This window comes from Pyrus communis, chromosome 2, assembly GCF_963583255.1.
Source record: "Pyrus communis chromosome 2, drPyrComm1.1, whole genome shotgun sequence".
Classification (NCBI taxonomy): domain Eukaryota; kingdom Viridiplantae; phylum Streptophyta; class Magnoliopsida; order Rosales; family Rosaceae; genus Pyrus; species Pyrus communis.
The window spans coordinates 16,768,686-16,796,644 of NC_084804.1; the positions used below are offsets into that span (position 1 = coordinate 16,768,686).

The 27,959-nt window shown below is 35.7% G+C and overlaps 2 protein-coding genes, 1 long non-coding RNA gene and 1 pseudogene across 3 annotated transcripts; 3 read left to right on the forward strand and 1 right to left on the reverse strand.

The window, feature by feature from the left end:
* Positions 1–5,203: 5,203 nt before the first annotated feature.
* LOC137724874 (disease resistance protein RUN1-like) lies at positions 5,204–7,510 on the forward strand (annotated as a pseudogene).
* A 1-nt stretch (position 7,511) lies between these two features.
* Positions 7,512–9,185, forward strand: LOC137725436 (disease resistance-like protein DSC1). The gene is made up of 2 exons (XM_068464111.1): positions 7,512–8,019; positions 8,127–9,185. The coding sequence occupies exons 1-2, from the start codon at positions 7,531–7,533 to the stop codon at positions 8,727–8,729; spliced, it is 1,092 nt and encodes a 363-aa protein (XP_068320212.1). The 5' UTR covers positions 7,512–7,530; the 3' UTR covers positions 8,730–9,185.
* Positions 9,186–11,085: 1,900 nt separating this feature from the next.
* On the reverse strand, positions 11,086–11,863 carry LOC137725437 (uncharacterized). Its single transcript, XR_011067521.1, has 3 exons — positions 11,626–11,863; positions 11,314–11,385; positions 11,086–11,150 (listed from the first exon to the last, which is right to left on the reverse strand). It is a non-coding gene; the product is annotated as an uncharacterized lncRNA (long non-coding RNA).
* Positions 11,864–25,031: 13,168 nt separating this feature from the next.
* Positions 25,032–27,688, forward strand: LOC137725435 (pentatricopeptide repeat-containing protein At4g35130, chloroplastic-like). Its single transcript, XM_068464110.1, has one exon. The coding sequence runs from the start codon at positions 25,126–25,128 to the stop codon at positions 27,547–27,549; it is 2,424 nt and encodes an 807-aa protein (XP_068320211.1). The 5' UTR covers positions 25,032–25,125; the 3' UTR covers positions 27,550–27,688.
* Positions 27,689–27,959: the final 271 nt, after the last annotated feature.

The following is a 27,959-nucleotide window of genomic DNA, read 5'->3' on the forward strand; positions in this document are numbered from 1 at the left end:
ATATATAGGGAGGTCTCTGCACTCACAGTAATTATCCTTCTTTCGTGCTAAAACCCTATTTGATAGCAAGGAATCTCGGCTGCTTGAGTGTAGAAGACTCCTTATGAAACCCTAGCAGTCATGTCTTCTTCTTCTTCCTCCACTTCGGAAGATAAGTTTATTTCCCTTTAATTGTTTGATTGGTTTATTGTAATTATTTTGGTTTTATCTGTGATCCTAGTAGCTTGTTGATTTTGAATTACTTCTTACATGTGGTATCAGAGCCTCTCAACTCGCCTAGAATTCAGAATTTCGATCATGGTTGGTTTTGAATATATTGGTAACGTTCCAATATCATGCCATTACTTTTATCCTTACAATATGTAAAGCTTCCGCGAATAACATGACTCATTGATTTATATTGCTGATAATTCAATATGCGGATTGATTATCGTATTGGCTTTGCAAATAATTATTTAGTTATTATTATTATTTTTTAATCTGACCCATCTGCAGAAATACCTTTGCGTGTAGTTGTATTATCCTTGTCTGCAGATACAAATCTGCTAGGGAATTTGCAAAGCTTTGGGGTTCGGATTATTGGTAATCTGTTTGAACAAATTCTTAACAAATTAAAGGCATAATTATTTGTTGTTTTGGTTAAATGTCTTTTACTTGTGGATCCTGAGGCTTCCGCTTAATCTTAGAAAGGGTGCACGAGAAAACATTGATTAAATGCACGATCCTGACATAAGACTTCCGCGCAATGAAGCTAATCGGTTTATCAACTATTTTATGACAGACATCACATTTAGAATTATTTATATATATATATATATATGTACATGTTTTGCAAAATTCTTCTCCAGGAGTACAAGGATGTGTTTCAGTTTTCGGAGAATCAAATTACTGTCACTACATGTTATGACAGTCGAATTTTGGATCATGATCAATTTCAACTCAAAAGTGTTTGTATCATGGTTCAAATTGTCAGTTCAAATTGAACAGAACGATTAAACTGATGATGAATATGTTTTGAGATAATTCTAAAGAATTCTTATATTCAGTCATGTTTAATTGGTGTATAAGTGAGATACAAAATTAGTATAGATGCAATTTTATCTGCTCAAAAGTGTTAAAATTGTATCGCTAATGAGAATTTTGTATGTTGGTTATGCAAAACCTAATATAATCAGTTTTCGATCCAAAGATGTGACTGGTATTATATGATTTGATGCCATTAATTGTTCATATTTATGAACTCTTAATGAAGAACTTCTGAGCACAAATACTAAAACGTATGTTGTTGATACAGCTATGACTTCTCTCAATTTCTCCAATATTGAAACACTAACTAGATCCAACTACAAAAGATGGAAGGATGACATGGAGATAGCTCTTGGCACACATGTTCATTCATAGCTTAGATGAATGTGTGAACTCATTCTGCAGAAATTAGAAAGGTTTGAGATCCCTTTCAATTCTCAAATCTTGTGATCGTAAGGAGCTTGATCTATATACACATATTAATGCCGTAGCCATTTTGGTGTCATTTTTAAATTGTTTTCTTATCTTAAAAGGAGATTTTGATATATCACAATGGACATGCTAAATGTTGTTTTAAAAGAAAATTAAGATTTTAGTAAAGTTATGACAACAAGACTAGCTATGTTCATGCAGTTTAGCGTACCTAGCAATTTGTTCTGTTTTAGTTTCTGATTTTGATAGATTTTTCATAACTACAAATTTTATGAAATTTGGTCATGTCATAATATCAAATGGATTGTTGACGTTGGTATTTTTTTTCACGTTTCTAGACAAGAAATGGATTTATGTTAAATATTTAAGTGTGATACCATGTTGCTGGAATAGTCTGTTTGTGATATTATTTTGATATATCTATGTAACTCCTAAATTCATGAAATTTTAGTATGATATACATTGAGATGTTTATTTCAAATCTGGAAATTTTCACGAGCATTGGTTTGCAAATGAATTATTGGTGGGTTTTTAATGTCGGGACTGTTCTGCAGAATTTACGCAGCTCCTGCAGCACATTCCATTTCAATTTTATTTTTTATCCCACTTTTAAGATTAAAAAAATTATGGAACTTTTGGTGACAGTAAATGTATATGTCTACTTTATTTCTGGAAATTCTCATGCATATTGGAGACAAATTGAATTTTTGGTGAATTATTTAGTCTCCGGTATGTACTGCAGAATATTTGCCGTTTCTGCAGCATATCCCATTTCTAATTTTCTTTTAGTACACTTGTAATGTCTGAAAAATTATGAAATTTTGGGAATTAACATCTTTGTATGTTTAATTTATGTTTGAAAATTTTCATGCATATCGGATGAACAGTGAATATTGGTGATTTTGTAATCTCAGGTCTGTACTGAACCTTTTTCTGCAGTTTCTGCAGCACCTCCCTTCTCGAATTCATGTTTGGCTCGCTTAAAAATTTTAAAAATCATGAAATTTTTCGAAATAGTAGCCATATATGTCTAGTGCACACCTAAAAATTTTCATGACAATCTAAAGAGAATTTAGTTTTTAGTGAATTTGCAAACTTAAGTAGTATTGCTGAATTTTGGTACTTCAAAACTAGTTTTGTTATGTGATATTGTTTCACTGATTTGTGCACACCTATTGGTACCGATTATTGAACAAGTTTATGGTTCCAATATGTCCTTATTTTATGCAAATTCTCAATACTAATGACTTTATAGACAACACTGATTAAATTTTGGTTTAAAGATGTATTGGTTTATTTTGCTCAAACCAATATTTTGTTTGGTCATCAATTATGATTATATGATCATTGTCTTTCGAAAAAAAAAAAAAAAAAAAAAAAAAAAGAGGAAAGTGATATCAGTTTACTAATTGATCATTTTGGTCTCTATCGAATAACTAAATAATCATGTTTCCTCTTTCGAGAACTTTATTGTTCAATGTTAATAATGACATACTCTTGTGTCTGATTTAATCTTTTGAGAACCGGTTATTTAATATTGTTCTAAGGGATTATTTTGAAAAATCAGAATTCTAATTTATATGGTGAATACTTTTATCCCAATAGGAATTTCAGGAAATCGCTCACCAATTATAAATTAGTATTACAGCAAATCATAAAGTACTTCTAACATATTTTCATCTGGCCAAAGGTGTTGAAGCTATATGTATTTTGTGTATTTTATGTTTTGGCTAGCTATGCAGGTATTTTCTTTGCATGATTAGTTTTTGCCCAAAGGTGTAACAATCATGCAATTTGGAGTTGGTTCAATCCTCCACAACTCGACTACTTCCATGATGAATCTTGTAGAATCGAGAATGAGTAGGTAAATTTGCCAATCTTTTGCCTTAATTTTCTCTGAGTTCTAAATTGGATTAAAATTATTGTTGGAAAATTGATGTTATTGAGATATCTAAGTGTTTATCGACTTTGTTTTAGAATTAAAACATAAATTTTGAGTTTGGATTCTCTTATTAGGTTTCATTTTAATTTATGAACTAATCTTTAACACATATGTGGGTCATCTCTCATACACTAAAATTAAATTAAATTTGTAGTCATTGCATAAGTTTTTATGGAACTTTTAATTCTAACCTACTTTAATAAAAATAAAAAAAAATTATGTATTTGATCTTTATTGATTCAACTAGCCTATATTTTGTTATATGAAAGCCACTTTCTCTAGTGTTTAAACTTGCAATTTTGAGTGTTTGCCCAAGTGGGAGAAATAATGTATTATGGGCTTCACACTCATCAATTCTGCATGCTTTTAATGATCATGATTTTGGTAGATAAAATGTAAATTATCATACTTGTTTATATTTGATTAGTTACAAATTCAAGAAGGGTTAATGAGTATATTCTGCTCAAAAGTGTTTTTCTTATTAATTCTTGTTTGTTGTTCAAGAAATTGGACTTGTGATTTATATGTTATTTATGGATAATTAATCTGCTCAAAAGTGTTTTCTTATTCAGTCCAACTATAAATCAATGAACGGTTAAACATGGAATTGACAAGATTGTATATACTTCATCTGCTCAAAAGTGTTGAAACTATATACGTTTGCCCTTGTATTTTATGTTTTAGCTGTGAAAACCTAATATAATTAGATTCTGTCCAAAGATGATTCTAGAATTATATGTTTTTGTTGCAATCAGAAAACATTCCGTTAAAGTTTTCTGTTTTTGTCAAATTTTAGATGAATAAAACTGATCATATGATTTTGTATATCTTTTTAGCCACTCACTTCCTTGCAATATCTGACATAGAGATATAGTCAGAAAAATTAGTAGTTGATGTTGAATTCTCAATACTTTTAAATCCTTGATTAATGCTTGATCAGTGGGAGCTTTTAAAAGGTATATGCATTTATGAGATTTTTTACTCTTTTAATCAGTGGGAGTTTAAAATTGCTTTTGTATTATTGAATTGAAGTGTTAGTGGAAAATGGTTTAATCGTAAAATTTTATTCATAAATCTTGATAAGAGAGTAATTTTGTAACAATATATTGTATTTGCATCTTCTCTTATCAATATGTTTTAATTGACAAAAAATGTGAGCCATGCTTGCATAAGGCTCAGTTCAGGAGTTGAATTTTGTTTATCAACTTGAAACTTTTGAATTCTGTCAAACAACACAGTGCTTATGGTGTAGGTACTTGTAATCATAAAGTGCACATGTAGAAGAGATTACATAATGCATTTATGATTCAATATTCGAAGCTATAAGTGACAGGTTGTTAAAGGTTTAATTGCAGCTTTCGGGGACTTGTGATCACCTTAGTCTTAGCCTAAGTAATATCATTCTTCTTGGACACTCAAGTGGGAGAATGTAAGATGTGAGTGTCAAGAAGAATGTGTTCTTGTTCTCGACAAACTGATAGCTCAGTGTATGAGTTATCATGTTGAGGAAATTCTGATCCTACTTGGCTAAGATTAAGAGTCCTAATAACATGCAATTATATTCTAGTAACCTTATCAAGACTTGACAAGAGTTCAATACCTATGAGGACTATACCGAAACCCTAATCAGTTTGGAATATCTAAGGTATCAGTTAATAGGCCTGATATCAAGGGAGTATGGATATATATAGGGAGGTCTCTGCACTCACAGTAATTATCCTTCTTTCGTGCTAAAACCCTATTTGATAGCAAGGACTCTCGGCTGCTTGAGTGTAGAAGACTCCTCATGAAACCCTAGCAGTCATGTCTTCTTCTTCTTCCTCCACTTCGGAAGATAAGTTTATTTCCCTTTAATTGTTTGATTGGTTTATTGTAATTATTTTGGTTTTATCTGTGATCCTAGTAGCTTGTTGATTTTGAATTACTTCTTACAACTTGACACCTACATAGATTACAAACTTGAGAGAGGGGATGAAATCAGACCTGCCCTTCTAGAAGCTATTGAGAAATCAAAGCTTTCGGTGATCATTTTCTCAAAAAACTACGCTTCTTCCACATGGTGTCTGGATGAACTCGTCCATATACTAGGATGCAAGGAAAGGGATGGACAGTTTGTTATACCCGTTTTTTACGACATCAGTCCACAGGATGTACGAAAACAACAGGGGAGTTATGCAGATGCATTTGCCAAGCTTGAAGAACGTTTCAAGCTTGAAGAAGGTATGGACAAGGTGCTTAAGTGGAGGGATGCTTTGCAGAAAGCTGCCAACCTATCTGGTTATGATTATTCAAACAAAGCCGGGTAACTAACTTTGCAACTCTTGCAGAATTTTTTTACTTGTGACCTTTGTTTCAAACAAGATTCATTAATGCAGGACTTAGTAACTATTTTTTTCCTTCGTGGTTACTTATATTTTCCAGGACAGAGGCTGATTCCATTGAGAAACTTGTCGAAGTTATATTGAACAAATTGGATTGCAAAAGCTCAAGTAATTTAAAGGGCCTAGTTGAAATTGAAACCAAAGTTGAGCAAATTGAATCGTTACTATGCCTTGATTCATCGGATGTTTGCATTGTAGGTATTTGGGGCATGGGTGGTATTGGCAAGACCACCCTTGCTGATGTTGTATATCACCGACTCTCTTCCAAGTTTGAAGCTTGCTGTTTTCTTAAAAATGTTAGAGAAAATTACGAAGGAAAAGAAGGAATATATAACTTACGAAATGAACTTCTCCGTGAGATTTTAGATGATAAAAATACAAATATTAAGACTCCATCTATAGGATCAGAGCTTATTAAGGGGAGGCTCCGTCGTACAAAGGTACTCATTGTTCTTGACGACGTGAATGATTCAAGGCAATTAGAACTTCTAGTTGGAGATGATCTTGAGTTTGGTGTCGGAAGTAGAATCATTATAACAACTCGGGATAGGAGCTTACTCAATGAAAAGGTGGTTGATGACAAAATTTATGAGGTCAAGGGATTGAAACATGATGGCGCTCTTCAGCTCTTTCATTTTCATGCTCTGAAAAATAAGTCTCCTACGACAGTTTATACAGAGTTTTCAAGAAAGGTGATAGATCATATTCAAGGCATTCCATTGGCTCTTAAAACTTTGGGTGGCTTATTCCATCACTGCGATACAGAAGAAGACTGGGATGAAGAATTGAACAGATTGAAAAAATTTCCTAGCGAAAAAGTTCAGAATGTGTTGAGACTTAGTTACGATGGTGAGAAGAAAATGAGAAGGAATGCTTTCTTGACATTGCATGCTTTCTGAAAGGGGTAGATGTTTATCACGCAAAAAGAATATTAGATATTCGGGGTTTCCTTGTGACGGGAATCCAAATTCTCATTGACAAGTCTCTCATATCAATTTCAGAGATGAATCGCTTAGAGATGCATGATTTGCTGCAAGAAATGGGCCGGACAATTGTTCGCGAACAATGCAAGGACGAGCCAGGAAAACGTAATAGGTTGTGGGCTGCTGCTGATGTCTATCAAGTGCTGGAGAATGATATGGTAAGAACCAAAAATCATGAACTTTCTATGACGGGACCACGGAAACTCATTTTGTACAAGCATATGTCAACAAAAGTAGTTTTTAGTAATCTTGGTTGTACATTTATTCTCATTATACTATTTTCTCTTGATTTCCAGGGAACTTCAACAGTTCAATGCATATGCTTTGACACGTCTAACATTACACGGTTGGAATTATGTGGATCACCGTTCAAGAAGATGTCTAATTTAAGATTGTTGATAATTCATGATGATCATCTAAGACTCTATGACCTTCCAGAATGGATGCGACAGGCTTATGTTGCTGATCTTTTTGACAACAATCTGGACCTTTCTCAAGGTCTTCAGTCTCTTCCCAATTCTCTCAGGTATCTTTACTGGCAGGGATACCCGTTGAAATCTCTTCCAACAAAATTTTCTCCACAAAATCTTGTTGAGCTTCGATTGCCCCACAGCTTTGCTGGGAAAAAACTTTGGAGTAAAAACCAGGTATATATATGCTTCCTCTTCTTTTTTCTATGTTTTTTTTATAGAAGTATATATATGCTAACTTTTGTTCTTCGTATGAACTATGGTGCCTCTGGAAACCTATTGGGCCGAAGTCAATAATGTTCTTCTTTCCATTTTTCTTTAATTTGTTACAGAATCTTGGGAACTTAAAAGTGATTGAACTAAGGTTTTGCGTGCATCTGACTGAAGTTCCAGATCTCTCTCGCAGTAAAAAAATTGAAGATATAGTGCTTTTTGGGTGTGAAAGATTGGTTCGAATTCCTTCTTATTTTAAAGATCTTGACAAGCTTAGGTGGCTGAATCTGGGAAAGTGCTCAAGTCTAGAATTCTTACCAGAGCTCCCAGTGCTATGTTGTCTTGAAGCAAGTGGCTGCACTTCACTGAAGACAGTTTCAAGTTCAAGAAATTCACTCACACAAGCTTGGGATAAATATGAATTGTTTCGAGGGCGTTTTAACTTTGTTGATTGCCCAAAGTTGAATGAAAATGCAAGGACCAATATAATGGCTGACACACAGTTAAGAATTATGCGAGTGGCAACTGGGCCATTGAAAACTCAGCAACGTAAAGAAGAAGAACTTGTCATGGTATCTCTCTCCCTCTCTCTCACCCACGCACACACTTTCATATCTCCTTTATGCCATTTTTTCACATGTTGAATAATTTACTTGATTTACATGCATCGATGTTACAGGAAATGACTTCATCTATCCCTATGTGCTATCGGACTACACGTAGCACCGACTCTGCTCGGACTTTAGTTAGCACTGCATGTACAGGATATGAAATTCCAAATTGGTTCTGCCATCAAAATGAAGGATCTTCGATAACTATCAAGCTTCCTCGAAATTGGTATTGTACAGATTTTTTGGGTTTTGCTCTATCTGTTGTTCTCCCTCCCCAAATTTCTTATATGGAACTGATGCTTGGATGCTCGTGCAATTTTAAAACTAATAGTGGTGAAAGCCATGAAACCATTTATCCTACCCATTATCCTTTAAATGCAAAAGGGGAAGTGGTTGCTTATTCGCCATTCGGTCAGGTATTTGTGTGGTATAGTGCGTTTGCACTTGGAGAGGGAGCAAATTTGAATCGCTCCAATTCTTTTTACAAACTTGTCACTGGGGCCTGTTTTGAGTTCAACGCTGTGGATGCCTGCCGCCGTCGCGAATTTAAGGTGAAAAAGTGTGGGATCAGCCTGCTGTATGCTAAAGATGTCGAGACCATCAAGTGGGGAGGAAATACAGGTTGGAGTAGCCAAAAAAAAAAAGTTAGAAATGAAAAATTAAGAATTTGAGCTCTTCTTATTGTTTGTATTCTCATCAAGTCGGGAGGAAATATCGGGAAGATGTCTTCGCAGAGGATTGTTTACAAGGATTCATAATTTCAATTTTAGGACAGAAGATGTTATAAACATGTGAAAGTCATAATCTTTTGTTATTGGTGCTCATAATTATTATTTTTTCAAGTTTTAATTACCTTGTATTTGAGAAGAGGTTCAAAACTCTCTTCAATTTCTTTTGGTTCTGGTTTGGCTTCAGGCTTAGCCTCCGTTGTCACCATTGACAGAAGACGGGCTCTTAGGAATAGAAGTGGGTATGAATGGAGCTTGATATGATCTAATAATGAAAACATACACAAATCAAACATAAAATACTAGATCATATAAAAGTTTCCTTGTGAGTTTGGTTTTCTTGACCAAACTTTTATCATTTACTTAATTTATTATTCCTTGTGGCCTTTTTTTTTACCAATCTATATGATGGGTTTAGCTAGAAATACTAGATCATAGTACTAATTGTTATAGTTTTTAGGCTTTTGATCATTCTTTTATTAATTTTTAATATTTCATTTACTTAATTTATCATTTAATTCGCAAATTAATATAAAAAAACTCCAAAAATAATGTGGTCTTATCTTATCTTCTCTTACAATAATTCGTTTCATAATAATCACTAGCAAAAGTGCTCCACACATGGCTGCGAGTGCTTAAAATATTTTGATAATATATACATACAGAAAACATATCAAAAGATTGGCGGTGTTTACTCTTTATTCAATTGAGAGGCATTTTCAAATTGTGAGGGGATGAGAAGACCCGTCCCATCTTCCAACTTCAATACAAGTGCCTGTGGCGAAGCATATCGGGAAGATGTCTTCCTTGAGGATTGTTTATAAGGATTCATAGTTTCAACTTTAGGACAGAACTAGAAGAAGATGTTATAAACATGTGAAAGTCATAATCTTTTGTTCTTGGTGCTCATAATTTTTATTTTCTTTTCAAGTTTTAATTACCTTGTATTTGAGAAGAGGTTCAGAACTCTCTTCAATTTTCTGATTTGGCTTCAGGCTTAGCCTCCGTTGTCACCATTGACAGAAGACGGGCTCTTAGGAATAGTAGTGAGTATGAATGGAGCTTGATATGATCTAATTATGAAAACATACACTAATCAACATAAAATTTCAAATGCATGAACGAATTTATACAAATATGTTGAAAAGAATATCACTTTTTTTATATATGTTGAAATTTGTTGATGCTGGGGTGAAAAAATTCCTCGACTGAAAAATTTCCTGCCAATTTAGAAAAGAACTATTCCAAATTACGGATGTACTCTATTAATTTAACCAAGAACATGCATGGCACCACCACTATTAAGAAGCATCAGCATCAACATACAAAGACAAAAGTTTCTACAATCAGTTGTCAAATTGTTACCAAAAACATGCATGGAAAGAATAAAAATGACCACAAAGATGGCTAAACAATTAACCACATATGTTGTTTATATGCCCACTGAGAGGAAAAAGCTTCTGCAATTGCAAGAACGTATTTATATAAAATAGACATGTCACTTTAGCTTAAGCTCACACACCATCTGAAAGAGCTTCTTGTATCCATTCCAATCATACTCCTGTCAAGCATGTCCCTCTACTATTCCCCACCAGCAATCAACCATAAACGCCATCTACATTAACTGATATCAATACCCTCGGCTGCTTTAGTGAGCATCTGGATCAACCAGCACACACTTCATATGAATGACACCTAACTGCCACCAAAATAAAAGACATGATGAAGAGCATACAAATTGGCGACTAAGCTTAAAAACAACCCTTGTGTATTAAGCAGAACTTGAACTCACTTGACATGGCAACCTCTAATGCAAGGTAAAGAGTAGAAAAGCAAATGCATTGACAAACAGAAAACCATGTAATCCTTCAATCACATAAATATAAACATTATATCCAAGCACCTAAAATAAAAACATGAACCAAAATCCCAGAAATTTCACTATGAAACTGAAGCTTAATAAACATATGTGCACCTGTAGCTATTGCCTCATAAGAATTTCCTTGAAACGGTGTGAATTGAGTTGAGGATCAGAACCTATAATTGAATAGAACAGTCTGCAAGTATCAAACAGAAACAGGAATCCAAATGACCAAAAAGATAAATGCAGTGATAAATAAAGTTAATACCTATTCATATTCCCCTTGCACTGGCTGTAAAGATCAATCAACTCCTTCTTCTTGAAATCAGATCCCTTCTACTTTGCTTTGAACACTTCGATATCAGCTTCAATAACCTGCACCGGCCCTCGCTGTGGCAACTTTTTGTTCATTTTGCTGCCCTTACCCCTTGCTATCTTGTCCCGATTTACATGTTCTTCAAATCTCACGGGCGTCCATCTTCCTCGACCAATTTCATTCTGGCCTGCAGTCAGTTTTCAACGCAATTTGTTGCGATCATTCGAGAGGGTGCGTAGAGTTCTAGTGGTCACGCCGGCTCAGGTGTTTACAACACCACCTCCTTCTCTTTGTCTGCCTTTGTAGGCAGACAAAGAGAAGAGCATTAATTTCATGAAAAGCATTCTTACCTGATGATTATAGAGATTTCTGCACATCATAACAGCATTCAGACCTCCAGTAATAATTGAAAGTGCAATGATCTGTTGCAATTGGTAAGTAATACTTAGTCACTCGACAATTACCAAATGGACCAAATAATAAAGAAAAAACCAATCTTGGTTAATTCATTTAACTAAGAAGAAAGGCTGTGAAGTTCCAAAATGAATATGCAGCCATCTTTTGGAATGTCAAAACTTATTTCTCATATTTAACCATGATATACAGATTCTCCGTGTTTTCATCTTCTGGATTACATGGTGATTACTACCTTTCTCCCTTACCAAACCAGGAAGCAGAAACATAGGACCCCCATGGGACCCTATAATCTCCAGCCCAATGTCCATCTTGTGCCTGGATTGTTGAATAGAAACTCAGAGACCTTCGTAATGTGATTGTCACTGCCTCTTCCGTTACCTCTTCTTGATTTTTAACTTTGAGTTGTGGTAGATTAGTGGCAAATGGATTCTCCTTTGCAAACTGCATTTCAGAAATAAGAAGAGAACACGCTCGTAATCCTGCCAAAAGATACCCCTAATCACTAGCTATCGTTTTCATTGATCCAAATCATCCAATTAGCAGAAGTATCCAACAATCTCCTCGGCTGAAAAAATTCCTGCCAATTTAGAAAGGAACTATTCCAAATTACGGATGTACTCTATTAATTTAACCAAGAACATGCATGGCACCACCACTATTAAGAAGCATCAGCATCAACATACAAAGACAAAAGTTGCTACAATCAGTTGTCAAATTGTTACCAAAAACATGCATAGAAAGAATAAAAATGACCACAAAGATGGCTAAACAATTAACCACATATGTTGTTTATATGCCCACTGAGAGGAAAAAGCTTCTGCAATTGCAAGAACGTATTTATATAAAACAGACATGTCACTTTAGCTTAAGCTCACACACCATCTGAAAGAGCCTCTTATATCCATTCCAATCATACTCCTGTCAAGCATGTCCCTCTACTATTCCCCACCAGCAATCAACCATAAACGCCATCTACATTAACCGATATCAATAAGGATTTAAAAGAGAGAGAGACTGAACTCAGAAAAATTTGCTTCCTAGTAACATTGACTTAAATTTGTGGTAGAAGGACTGGAATTTTCTCTTCTTTTTTATTAAAGATAAAAGAGAGAGAGAGACTTCATTTAGATACAATAAGGATTTAAAAGAATGAATTCATATTTTGACAACAAGCTCAGATTTGTTTCTAACATGAAGATATAATCCACGAAATGAGCAAATGTAATGTAATAACTTAAACTAAAATGACTGTGTCCAATGAATCATTCGAAATCCATGTAATCCTTCAATCACATAAATATAAACATCATATCCAAGCACCTAAAATAAAAATATGAACCAAAATCCCAGAAACTTCACTATGAAACTGAAGCTTAATAAACATATGTGCACCTGCAGCTATTGCCTCATAAGAATTTCCTTGAAACGGTGTGAATTGAGTTTAGGATCAGAACCTATAATTGACCTGCACCGGCCCTGGCTGTGGCAGGGGTCGGTGGAAGATCTTTCCTTTTTCTCTAAGTTTCAACTTTTTGCTCATTTTGCTGCCTTTACCCCTTGCTATCTTGTCCCGATTTACCTGTTCTTCAAACCTCACGGGCGTCCATCTTCCTCGACCAATTTCATTCTAGTCTGCAGTCACTTTTCAACGCAATTTGTTGCGATTATTCGAGAGGGTGCGTAGAGTTCTGGTGATCATGCCGGCTCAGGTGTTTACAACACCACCTCCTTCTCTTTGTCCGCCTTTGTTGGCAATGTTGTTCGTGGTAAATCCACATGCTTTTTTCAATTTCTGGCTGAGATTGGCGCGAGGATCGTGGCTGGATGATGAGATTTTCCTCCATTTAATCTCTACGGTGCTGCTTGGTAGGATTTTTGGTGTCTGCTGGGGAAATCGATTCGGATTGATTGGGAAATACCATTGCAGTGGTGGTAGAAGGAATCCAGAATTTTCTTTTGTTCGTGTATAGCTTTGGGCCCTTGGTTGGGCTCTTTTGGGTTTAGCTTAGGTTGGGCTCCTTTGGGTTTAGCTTAGGTGGCTTCTGTTTGTTTTGTTTATGTGTACATGGGCCTTTGTTGTAACTTAATGCTGGAATAAAATTTTGTTCCTTTCTACGGAAAGGATTTTACCAAAAATAAATAAATAAATAAATAAAAGGTAAATATCAGTTTCGTGGTTTTCTACATTTACTACATGAAATTTTTTTTGTTCTAAGTCATATCTAAAATGTTAATTTTGGAACAGTCTCATACATCCGTTAGTGTGACTATTAAGTCTCTCAATGACATAACGTCTATGTAGACAATGATTGAATGACACATGTTATTAAGGGATCCATGTGAAAATCAAAAATTCAAAAAATATTTAAAAATTAATTAAAAAAATATTTATTTAAAAATTGAATGACACGAGTTACGACATTCGGCGCATTGAACGCCGAGTGATTTTATGATTGGATACTCACAAGTGAGTTTCAGAGTTCGGCATTCTGACGGCCGAACCACATTCACCATCAAGACATACATCACCTTTGAATACTTGTGTTCGTACATTCTGGTGTCGATTCGACGTGCTTATACTCTTACGAATATAATCACTATGACCAAATCCGGCACCGACGATTTGTGCACTTCGCAGAACTAGCAGCATTGTCTTCAGGCTCGAGAATCCAAGGGCCGAGATTTGTTCCTTTCTCAGCTGCAGTCGCAAGATAAAGAAGTCAGCAACACACTTAACGCAACATCAACAAATTTTACTCCTTGACCGAGCTCGGCCGACGATTTGGCACGCCCCGCATTCAACCGAATGACGTAGTTAGCTTATTAGTTACTCGGCATGCGCGTCACGTAGGTTTTGTAATTTTTAGAACCAACACCAACAAAGCACCAATCTGAATACTTCAATTTCCAAGGAGGTGTGAGCTAACTATGAATCGTGAGCTTTGAATCAAATAGGGTGAGAAACATGAGAAACCCCAAGGAAACTTGGACACAGTGTCTTGTGATCCTAAGTAAACAGTCCAGATAACATTGCCACTTGAACATGGCTTGCGTACAATATATATCTCGTGCCAATATCTTAGTAAGCAGATCGGGTTGCTAAAGAGGATGTGGTGTCTCCCTTAGCTCTCCACATCCCCCATCGTCTTTGATTCTTTTACCAACTCCAAGATTGGTCTTTGAGGACCACCTTATTTCTTCTTTTTCTGGTTCTCTTCTTAATTGATAGCTTTTTATTTCCTTTTATTTTTCCCTACTCTTTCTACTAATTCATGTAATATCTTGTAACACTCAAATTCATTCAATTCATCATTCTCCATCAAAAGTTAAACGAGAGGCCATTATAGAATTAACCAACACAACAATCTCGATCAGAAAGGAAAATATTTGGTTTCTTACGTTGAAGCAATCTCTTACACGAGTTAAAAAAAAAACCTAAACAAACCCGAGTTACGACACGAGTTAATATTTAAAAATATTAATTTTTAAATAAATTAACCCACACCATTAAGATGGTCTCAGAAATTAAAAACTGATTAATGTAGTCCCTGAAAATAGTTGTCACAAATCAATAGTCCCTTTGTCACAATTCTGTAAAAAAATTATATTATGTGTTGACGTGACACATAAATGGGCCTTATAAGTTTGTTTTTATCACCAAATGGTCTTTGAAATTAACCCACACCATCAAGATTGCCTTTGAAATTGAAAATCGATCAATGTAGTCCTAGAAATAGATGTGTCAAATCAATATGATCTTTTACTCATAATTCTACTTATTAATTAAAAAATAATTAGAAATAAATTTAATAATTAATTTAAAAATAGCCCAGAAACTCAATCCCACAATCACCTCCAATCCCAACCCACACTCCTCTACCTCCATCTATGGTAGCCTTCGCCGTCTCTTCTCTGAAATAAAAAAAATAAAAAATAAAAATCTCAAGGCACCTTTCTTTACACCCTTTGGCACCCTTCAAAGAATTGGACCAGGAACGAAACCACATTTGGTGACATCTTGGATCCGTGATGACTTTGACATCACCGTTAACATTTGGATGATTGACATCATCACAACCTTAATCTTAGAGAGCTTGTTGGGCGTTTCCGCAAATGATCTTGGTGACGTGGATAATGGCGAGCTCTGATTTGATATGATCTCATTTTGTTAAAAGGTATTTTGACAACTTTTTAAATTAATTATTAAATTATAAAACCTACATAAGCATGTAACAAATTTTTTGACAGAATGATAATATTGATTTGCGACATCTATTTTCAGGGACTACATATTTGAATTTTTAATTTCAGGGACCATTTGAGATAAAAACCCTTAAATCTTGTGAACTCCTTTATGTACCACATTAGCATATAACAGAATTTTTAATAAAGTTGTGACGGAATGACCAAATTGATTTACGACACTTATTTTGAAGGACTATACTATTCGATTTTCAATTTCAAAAACTATTTTGATGGTGTTAGTTAATTTTAAAGACCATTTCAGGTAAAACCCCATCTAAGATAAACTTAACAAATAGTGACTTGGAGAGATCCTCTTTAAACGTGTACGCGTCGTTTCTTTTTACACCAACCTTCAACATTACAATTTTGATCTGTTTAGAGCTTTGCTTGTGAAAGCCATAGGTGTGTGGTAAGGCTGGGTTCGGTTCAAATTGGTTTGGTTTTTTGTCGAAATCAAAACAGAACCGAAATTTCGGTTCGGTTTTTTCTGGTTTGGTTTCAATTTTTTTTTTCTTTTTCAAAAAATGAAAAAAAAATTGAAATCTTAAATTTTGTCAAAGTGATAGTATTACATTATCACTTTTCATTAGTGATAGTATTGAGCTAAAAAGGAAGCTGGATGCTAAAAAAAAAAAAAGAACCTTGAAAGTTTAAAGCGAGCAGCCCCCATGCACTCTGAGAGTCAATCAGATTTTGTGTGTTTCTTTCTCACCCTTTGCCGTGACTGACTGATAGGAATCCAGATTCAGAGGGAAGGAGATTATGAAAAAGAACTGAATAGATTAATTAATTTACCACACTGCAACTAATGCCACGTTTAACATATAAAACTAAGAAAAAGTACGTATTTTAGGTCAAACCAGTAAGTAGCTAGTGATTATTATATGCTTAAATATCATGTATTTTAGGTCAAAAAATAAAAAAATTTGAAATCTTAAATTTGAACATCTCAAGCACAACCATGACATAAACATACCAACTAGAATCAAAGAAAATGAAAATAAACATTTAAAGTTCAACGAGAATCATAATATAAAGGCTTTTATTAATATTTTGGGTTTAAAGTTTGACAATACATTGGGCTTAGCACATTTGGACTTGCAAATTGGGTTTAAAAAATAATACCCAAAACAGATAATTAAAAAATATTAATTTAATTAATTTGGTTCGGTTCGGTTCGGTTCAATTTTTTCGATTTCGGTTCGGTTCGGTTTTCGATTTTTTGAATCCACCCATAATGTGTGGCATTCACGCATATAATTAAGTAATGAATGGTCATATAAAATTATAAAATCTAATAATTAAGTGACCGACTAGTTTTTCAAGTTAAAAGGTGAACCCCGTTTCATTAATATTTTAGAAGTTATATACCATAGTGTTGGATAATAGATTTTTACATGAAACATACAACAGGATATATAGTATATTTACGGTGGTAGATCCAATCTTAATATTACTCGTTATCAACTGTTAGTTTAAGTTGTGACATGATAGTCTGATTAAACGTAAATACGAAAAGAAAAAAAAAATGTAAACTTGATATACATTATTATCTCAATCCTTCTCAGTTTCAGTTGTTGTAACCTGGCTGTTGTGTAGACCCTGTTGAAATTGAATATCACAGCTGAAACCCAATGGGCATAGAATAGAAGTTTCTTTCTAACAAAGTCAAATGGTTGCTGTCATTCAGTTTAATATTTGATTAAAACTTCTAATTACAACTCAGATGGAAAAATCCCACATTGACAATTCCTATATAAAGCTCAATCATGGATGTTCCACACAACAAAACAAACTATCAGAAAAATGGGTCTGATCAAGAGAGTATTATTTCGACATTTTCGAGCTGCGATTAGTCGAAAGAGCAATTTGATCGGAAGCAATGAGTTCATGGAGGCCGTTGCAAAAGTAAACGGTGATCATCATCATCAGGGTACTAACGTAATTTCTCATCAGACTCAGGAAGATGGGGTTGTGAGGATGAAGATTCTGGTAAGAAAGCAAGATTTGAAGCAAGTTCTGGAGCTCATGAATGGCGCTGGCATTCATAACCAAGCATCAGTTGTTAGGGCAACATCGTCATTTTCTCTGGAGCAGAGGCCGAGGCTGTTGAAAAAAACGCAAATTCTGAGAGCCAAACATAGTCGCCAAAGTTCCTGGATCCCGGAGCTGCAAAGCATCCCTGAAGAAATTTAATTAAGCTTAATAATATTACAACAATTTTTCAAGCGTGTATGTTTTACTATATATGTTTAACATATCACTTTCATCACTGTAAACTTTTTTCCAATTCCTATTGGTTTGTCTCCTTCGACATAATCAGACTATGTTGGTTCTGTGATAGCTTGTTGTCCCCCAGGGCTCGTTTGAAATTATTTTTAAAATAACAAAAAATGCTTATGGCGAAATTGATTTTGGGTTTCAAAAACACTAAATATGTGTTTCTTGCAGAAATCACTTAAAATGTTTTTTTAGGATTCACTTGCATTTTTATTAAGAATTGATTTCAAAAACATTTTCACTAAAAACACTTTCAGCCATTCTAAAAGTATTTCCAAACGAGTCATAATTTGTTTCCAATATTACTAGTTGTGTGTGTGTGTGTGTGTGGTGAGAGAATGCCAAATAGGGTAAATACTATCAACGACAGTCATAGAAACAACCAAATCATCACTAGTCGTTACATAACGAAGACTACAATTCATAATTGTAGAAGGAAAAATAATCCCCGCCTAGCGCCTAGAAGGAAAAATAATCCCGGCCTAGCATCTAGGCGGCCACCGCCCTAATTAATGCCTAAACGTTTGAAAATTAAGAAATGGCGCCTAGACCCGCCTAGGTTACGACTCATTTGGACAGAAAATAGATAACTTTCATTTTGCATTTTATTTTTTTCAATAAATTGTAAGAGACTTGTTGAATACTTAAATGAATACACATTATCTGCATGTTCTCCATGTTTTCATTATGTTTCAATACTTCCTAATATATATGTCATTTTATTTTGTAGTTTATAATGAAATTATATATATTTTAAGTATAAACTATAAACAAACACTTACTTAAATCCTCCTAGTCCGCCTAGGACCCCGTCTAGGCTCCGCCTAGGCGCCTAGGCGCTAGGGCCCAGCTCACTGGCCGAGTAGCGCCTAACGTATTTTAGAATCTTGAGTGCAAAACAATTGCAATCCCTAGCTTAGCGAAAAAAAAAAAAAAAAAAAAAAAAAAAACGTATCCTTAATTGGTTTAAACTCTATAAACGCGTTGGAAAGAAACCTCTTGGAAGCATCAAATAACATAACAAATGTTAGTAACTTCTTACCAAAGAATGGACACCAAGGTGCGTGAAATGACTGTAAAACAATGTCAATTAGGGTTTTGATTAAACCAATTGACACTACGTATAACCAACTTATCTAAATTTATTAAGGTCCTGTTTGATAACAAGTTTCGTTTTTCAGTTTTCAGTTTACACTATAGGATAAATAAGTGTGGGAAAAAAAAGGGATGTAGAAGAGGAATGAATGATTGTGGTAGAGATGTATAAGAAATGTATAATGCAAGGCACACAACGAAAAAAAACCCTAAAACCATTGGAATTTTGGAAATATAAAAATGTATGATGAAAGACTTAAGTGAAAATTTAAAAAAACTATTAATTTTAAATTAAATCTTTCCTTCTTCTTTTGTAGAAACTCTCTCTCTCTCTAAAGAGCGTCGTCTTTAGAAGAAACCCTAAACTTCATCATTATTCTTGACGCCGGCCTCTAGCTTCTGCTTGGGATCGGTGGCAAACAACTTTTCAAACTTGTTTTCCTCCTCCTCCTTCTCTTCATCCTTCTCTTCCTTCCCAAGACCTACGATGGCCCTTTTTCCCTTCTGGATTTTGGGGATCTACACACCTTCTTCGGAAGGAGTGGATGGAGCTCGATCTATGGACTTTTTGTCTTTCCCCGCACATGGGGTGGCCCCGTTTCCCATCAAGGAACGGTGGAGCAACCCACCATATACGGGTGGTATGGGTAGAGTACTAACTCTGGGCTGTTTGCCCATGTATCATGGTAATCTGATTTGGAGTCTTTGGGTTATGATTTGGGGCCCTGCGCTCAAGATCTTCCAAAACTTCGAATCAAATTCCAAATTTGGTGTATCTCACCTCAACACTTGCTTGCTGCTTCTTTCGTGCTTCTCTCCAGTCAAAGACAACTACAAGTTGTCACCCCTAAAAAGAAGCAGCAATTGGGCATTAGCCTTTGGGCTCCTATGTAATTTTCATTTTAGGTATAGATATGAACCTTTACTCATGCATTGTGTGCATGTGTGGCGCCTTGTCTGTACCGAACCTTTTTTATGGGCTGTTTTTATTTCTCGCTTTCATTTGCGAAGTCTTTGTAATTTATCATCCAGGACTTTGTTATAAAAACTCCCATCGACAAAAAAAAAAATATATATATATATATATATACAAAATGTAAAATTGAGAATTGAAAACGAAATGATTATTAAACGTATCTTAAAAGTCTTTTATAACTCCTCCCTCCGAGGGGAAAAACCTCATAATTTACCAATCATGTCTAAGAATTAAGCGTCATTAGCTACTTAGTACTACAGTCTAGAGACATTCCTCTTCATTTGTAAGTGAGAGGTTTTAAGTTCGATTCTCGTCAAAGGCGAATTTGAATTACATTATTGCTAGCCCATTGTGAGACTAAGCTCATCTTCATTCCCCTTAGTGTAGATAATATCGTTTGTTAAAAAAAATAATAATAATTAAGTGTCTTTCAACCCCAAAACTTTGGCTCATGTTAGGGTTTATGCGCTGTAGCTTAATAAGTTCATACGATTGTAGGTGGGGAGAGATTAAGACTAATGATTAGAAACACGTACGGGCCATACAAACAACTCACTATACATATAAGACCCTTTCACATTTTTCATTTCAAAATTTTGAAGCAACCCTAATAATATAGATTCTTCATTCTCGAATGCCACCTGTTTTAATTTGAGCTAAACTCCATCTGATTAATTTAATAATCTCAATGAATGTTTTCTCTTTACCTAATCACCAATCTATGATAAACATATATAACAGATAGATTCTCAATCTCGAATGCTACAACTGTTTACAAAGCATTTTAATTTGAACCAAACTACATTGTGATTAATATAATTAATCTCAAAGAATGTTCTCTCTTTACCTAATCATAAATCTGAGACAAAGATAACTGAACTGATAGAGAAACCTAGAGATCTCTATTTAAACGTGTGCACGCGTCGTTTTCATTAGCACCAACCTCCAGCACTAACATACAGGGCTTTGCATGTGAGCTGTCGGTGTGTGCCACAATCCATTCATACGTACGTTCACTTGAACAATGTGGTCATACAAAAATTTTACAATATAAATCTGTTGAATAAAGCAAAAGTCCCCTTCGAATTGTATTGAGACCTTTTGCATAAAAATTCACATCTATTAATTGCACGAATAATTAAGTGGAGATATTATCAATGCTATTAGTGGTAAATCGCCCGTCTCTCTAAAACTATAGCAAAAACCTAATCATTGAATAAGTAATTGAAGTCTATCAAGACTATGCTACTGCTATGATCAACTTCAAAATGAGACCTTGTTTTACTAACATTTTAGAAATTGATATTTTGATGCGTAAACCTCATTTACATTGTTGATTCGTTTTCTGTTAGCTTAAGATTTTGATGTTTAATTGTTGTTCGGTTGTCTTTCTCCCTTTATCTAACTAAATCCTTACGTTAGAGAAGATGTAAACTTAATATACGCTATTGTCTTATTCCTGTTTGCTTATATTGTTGTAACCTAGTTGTTGTATGGTCCCCGCTGACTTCGAATATAAGTATTACAGCTAAAACCCAATTGGGCACAGGAGTATATTAACAAAGTCAAATGGTCGCTACCATTCAGTTTAATATATTAATTAAAAAAATTAGTTAAAACGCAGAGGGCTAAAACCACATTGGCAATTCCTATATAAAGCTCAATCACAAATGCTATGTTCATCACTACACACAGGTTTAATTAAAGCTTAGTTAAACACACAAAACATAAAAAATCAAATATTCAGAAAGATGGGGCTGATCAAGAGAGTACTATTTCGACATTTTCGAGCTCTGTTTAACCGAAAGAGCAATTTGATCGGAAGCAATGCGTTCATGGAGGCCCTTGCAAATGTAAATGGTGATCATCGTCATCAGAGTACTAACGTAATTTCTCACCAAACTCAGGACGATGGGGTTGTGCGGATGAAGATTCTGGTAAGAAAGCAAGATTTGAAGCAAGTTCTGGAGCTCATGAATGGCAACGGCGTTCATAACCAATCATCAGTTGTTCGGGCATCGTCGTCATTTTCTTTGGAGCAGAGGTTATATGTTTTGAGAAAAAAGCAAATTCAAAGAGCCAAACATAGCCGCCAGGGTTCTTGGAGTCATGAATTGCAAAGCATCCCTGAAGAAATTTAATTTTATAACCTAATTACAACTAAGATTTTCGAGTGTGTTGTTTGACTTTATGTGTTTGACATCATACTTTGATCGCATGTAATCTTTTCTTTTTTTTTCCAATTCATATTGGTTTTTCTTTCAACATAATAAAACTATCCTTGTTGGTTCTGAACTCTATGGTAGCTTGTTCTAGCTCTAGTGGCTTTAATTTGGGTTTTGCAAGCCACATACAAATATGAGTTCATGTGATCAATAATTTACCTTCGATCAATTAACAATCCCGGATAGAGGTAACCGATCAATGACGAAGCCAGAAATTTATCGTAATGGGAGCACAACAAAAGAATAATACTTGGCCAAAGAATGAGTAGGAGTTCCTACTCAAAACAGTTCGTTGCCGATCCATAGAACTTAGTGTTTATATCATAACCGTTTATATTACAAATATTATATAAAGATCGTTTGTGCAAAAAACAATTAAAATTAAGGTCATTTGGTCACTGAATTGAATAAAAACAGATGAATGAAATTGGTAAAAGCATTATGAATTGTCTATGTATTTGCTACAATAAATTGACTAAATGACTTTAGTTTTAATTTAATTTTTGCATAGATGATCTTTACAAAGTGATTTATAATATGAACGGTTTTTATTATAAGCACAAACCTATGTAATTTGAACATGAAGAGTTTTGAGTAAAAGTTCCTACTCATTCTTAAGTAGCCAAGCATTATTCACAACAATAGCTCCGAAAGTTGGTTACCTTCCATTTATAGTTTTCCTTACAAAATCTTATGTTCTATAAGCCATATGATTCCTTTGAAAGATATGCATTATATCTAAAATTTAGTTTTCTCAAGTAAATTAAAGCAAACCAATGATAATTATATATTTTGGGGCTTCAAATATGCATTTGACACGTTAAAAAAACATTTGAGACATATATTTGTTAGTCATGTTTGGAAGTGACTTTAGAATGACTGAAATCGTTTTTGGTAAAAGTATTTTGGGTTACAAAAGCACTAAAAGTGCATTTTGGAAGAAGCTCATTGATGTGCTTGTTGTAGGAGTACTTCAAAATGTTTTTTTTAGAATTCACTTGCATTTTGATCAATGATTGGTTCCAATTATAATTTTTTCAAAACGCTTTCAATCATTTAAAAAGTACATTCAAACACATATTTGTACATATCAAATGCTCAATGTTAATTCACTTCTATGATGGTCCTAGTAATGTATCTAATGTAGAACCCTTAATTATTTGCAAAAGAGAGATATTTTGCATGGGTGTTTGCCTTTCTTTGCATGAACGTATCTTTGGGGCCGGCACCGGAATTCAATGGGAAGAAAACCATCTTGTTGGGGTCACAGTCATCCATTGACCCCACCTTCCCTCTGCTAGCGTAACCGACCACTTAAAAATAACTCTATTATAATTGTTAACAAAGAGCACATATATTTATGAACATTAAGAGCAAAGCACAAGTAGTATTTGTGCGTTTAACTAGATATATTAGTGTCGATAACATGTTTTTCTTGGATCAATGGGGTTAGAGGAATCAAACTTGACATTTTTTTCACTATGAAAAAAGAGAAGTACTACTAATGTGACATCCCACATCGCCCAGGGTAGTGATCCTTATATGTATATTCTCATCCTTACCTAGCACGAGGCCTTTTGGGAGCTCACAGGCTTTGGGTTCCGTAGGAACTCCGAAGTTAAGCGAGAAGGAGGCTAGAGCAATCCCATGATGGGTGACCCACTGGGAAGTTGCTCGTGAGTTCCCAAAAACAAAACCGTGCGGGAATGGTAAGCCCAAAGCGGACAATATCGTGCTACGGTGGTGGAGCGGGCCCGGGAAGTGATCCGCCCCGGGCCGAGATGTGACAATTGGTATCAGAGCCAATCCCTGGCCGGAAATGTGCCGACGAGGACGTCGGGCCCCTAAGGGGGGTGGATTGTGACATCCCACATCGCCCAGGGTAGTGATCCTTATATGTATATTCCCATCCTTACCTAGCACGAGGCCTTTTGGGAGCTCACTAGCTTTGGGTTCCGTAGGAACTCCGAAGTTAAGCGAGAAGAAGGCTAGAGCAATCCCATGATGGGTGACCCACTGAGAAGTTGCTCGTGAGTTCCCAAAAACAAAACCGTGCGGGAATGGTAAGCCCAAAGCGGACAATATCGTGCTACGGTGGTGGAGCGGGCCCGTGAAGTGATCCGCCCCGAGCCGGGATGTGACAACTAAACTAATATCTAAATGGTATAACAAGTATATTAAGATAAGATTGCCATTTATTTGTATTCGATGTGTAATTAAAGTATACAGGAAGTCTAAAGAAGCTAACTCGTTTAGAAGAGTTACTTGATGAAGTTTGTTTTCAATGTTAATAAATATTTTATGTGGCTAGAGTGAAAACAAAATACTATCATCAACAATCGTAGAAACAAGCAATTCTCATTACATCATGATGACTATAGTTCACCATTGTAGAAGGAAATGAGTGATTCAACCGCTGAAAACCTTAGCTTAGTAATTATATCTGCAATCGAATTTAGTCTCTAAGACGTGTCTTGGTGTAACCAATTTAGCAAAATTAATATTTTATACTGCCCTCACTTGGGAGAAAGACATACATGACACAGATACACGCCGTGGTGGCGTCCCCATGCCATTATAATGAAGATGTATAAATTTTTGTCTCCATATCCTTATTTCATTGACAAAGAATGTCGCGTGACAGTTTACTCGTGTCATGTAAGTCGTTATTCTCACTTAGAGGTTCTTGCTTAACTACGACTACTCTTTGGGCTTAAAATAGCTGGGCTCAAAAGATTCGGGCTGCCCCAGCCCGTTAACGATTGCATATATCGACAGTTTAAAAGTTGTCAGAAATACCTATCATTCAAAACCCGCGGAGGAGGAGGAAGACAGAGTGTGTACCCCTTTGGTTTTTGTCTGTTGAGTAATGAGTTGGAACGGCTATTTTCCCAGCGCCGCCTAATCCCTGAAGCCATTCAAAAATGGCTGCAAGTCTCGCTCACAGTCACAGCTCTTACCTCTACAACTCCACCTCCCCGCCACCGAGCCTTTTACGAAAACGAGCCGCTGAGCCGAAAGCAAACCAAAGCTCCGACCAGCCGAAGTTTCCTAAGTTGGTTCGTGGAATCCGAAAACTATCAGAGAATCCGAGCACCTCGATTGAACCCCTCAACAACTATGCGCTCAAACAGGCTCTTCAAGAACATGTGGAATCTGGGTCCATAGAGGATGCACTCCGGGTGTTTGAGAAAATGTCCCATTCAGATACGTATTACTGGAATGTTATGATTAGAGGTCTCACTGATAACGGGTTGTTCCGGGAGGCGATTGGTTTTTATCATAGGATGCAAAGTGAAGGTGTTCGAGCCGATAATTATACCTACCCATTTGTGATCAAGGCTTGTGGTGGGTTGTTGTCGTTGGATGAAGGACAAAAGGTTCATGGGAAGTTGTTTAAGGTCGGGTTGGATTTGGATGTTTATATCGGTAACTCGCTTTGTGCTGCGTATGCAAAACTTGGTTGCATAGAGTATGCAGAGAGAGTGTTTGACGAAATGCCTGTTAAAGACTTGGTTTCTTGGAATTCTATGATTGGCGGGTATGCTGCTGTTGGGGATGGTTGGAGGGCGATGGTTTGTTTTCAGGAAATGCAGGTGCTCGGTATGAAGCCTGATAGATTCAGTATGATTGGCGGTCTTAACGCTTGTGCTATTGATTGCTTTCTCCAACCCGGGAAGGAAATCCATTGCCAGGTTCTTAAATGTATGCTTGAATCAGATGTCATGGTGCACACCTCGCTTATCGACATGTACCACAAATGTGGTAGAGTGGACTATGCAGAGAGGTTGTTTGATGAGATTTGCACCAAGAATGTTGTGGTTTGGAATGCAATGATACATGGGTATACTCTAAATGCTCAGCCGCTTGAGTCACTTTCTTGCTTGAAAAAAATGCAAGAGGCAGATAAGTTGATTCCTGATGCTATCACAATGATCAATTTTCTTCCCTCTTGCACACAACTAGGAGCCCTATTGGAAGGTAAATCAATCCATGGCTATGCCATTAGACGAGGTTTTCTCCCTCATATTGTATTTGAAACTGCACTGATCGATTTGTATGGTGCCTGCGGCAGGATAAATTTGGCAGAACGTATATTTGGTCAGCTAATTGAAAAGAACTTGATATCGTGGAATAGCATGATTTCTGCATATGTACAAAGTGGACATAACAGGGAAGCCTTGGAATTATTTTGGGATCTCTTGAATGAACCGCTTGAACCGGATGCAATTACATTTTCAAGCATCATACCTGCCTATTGTGAAGTAGCATCCATTGGGGAGCGGAAGCAAATTCATGGTTGTATCACAAAATTGGAGCACAACTCAAATACATTAATCTTGAATGCAACTGTTTACATGTATGCAAAATGTGGGTATCTGGAGACGGCGCGAGAAGTTTTTGATAGGATGATATTCAGGGATACCAGTTCGTGGAACACTATAATTATGGCTTATGCAATTCATGGGTTTGGGAGAATATCCATCGAGTTTTTCTCCAAAATGAGAGACAATGGCATTCAGCCTAATGAGAGCACATTTGTTTCCTTGTTAATGGCGTGTAGTGTTTCTGGCATGGTTGACGAGGGTTGGAAATACTATAGCTCGATGAAAAGAGACTATGGTATTGATCCTGGAATAGAGCACTGTGGTTGTATGATCGATCTTCTTGGTCGAACAGGTAATCTTGACCGTGCCAAGATTTTTATCGAGGAAATCTCGCTGCTGCCCACAGCCAGAATTTGGGGGTCATTACTGACAGCTAGTAGAAACAACAGAAACATAGAGTTAGCTGAACTTGCTGCTGAGCATATTTTGTCCTCGGAACATGATAATACCGGGTGTTATATCTTGCTTGCGAATATGTATTCTGAAGCTGGGAGGTGGGAAGATGTAGAACGGCTTAAATCTCATATGAAGCAAAGAGGACTCCGGAAAACTGTCGCGTGCAGCTTTGTTGAGACCAAATGTAGGCCTTACAGATTCATCAACCAAGATACGACCCACGTTGAAACCTACATGATTTATGCTGTTTTAGATTTGATTCTGAGGAAGATAGGGGAAGATAAATATGTTAACAGTATCACCAAGTTCAGACCGTTGGATTTGAAGAGAAAGAGAGCAAATTCCGCAGAGAGTCACAGTGTAAGATTGGCAATTTGTTTTGGTTTGATCTCCACAGAAATCAGACACCCCGTTGTTGTTCGGAAGAACACGAGAATCTGTGAAGAATGCCATAGCGCTGCAAAGAAGATTTCAGAGATCACCAAAAGAGAGATAATTGTAGGAGATTCGAAGGTCTTTCACCACTTCATTGACGGCAATTGCTCTTGTCGTGATTACTGGTGAGACTAGTTTTGTAGAAACTTCTTGTATATACACAAATATATTGCGCAACTGTGTGACAAAACATCTAGGCCTCCTTTGGTGCCTAGGATGGATTTGAGTAGATAACTCACTAGATCCTATGTTAGTTGATAGAAGAAATACATGGCAACTTCTAAAATTTGAAGGTCTAAGATTAGTCGTGAAGGAAACGTATCCTTCATGATTGTGCGTAAATTTGACGTCATCCGGTATAATTTGCTTTGGGTTGATGTAATCTAGTGGTCAAGTTGGGTCAAAATGAGGATAATTGAGATAATAAAAGGGATCTAGCCCGGAATTTATTTAGGCCAGACTCTAATTCATGTTGAAATTGTGATTTTGATTAAAATGAATCGATATTATCATGACATTAATCACGTCAATAATTGAAT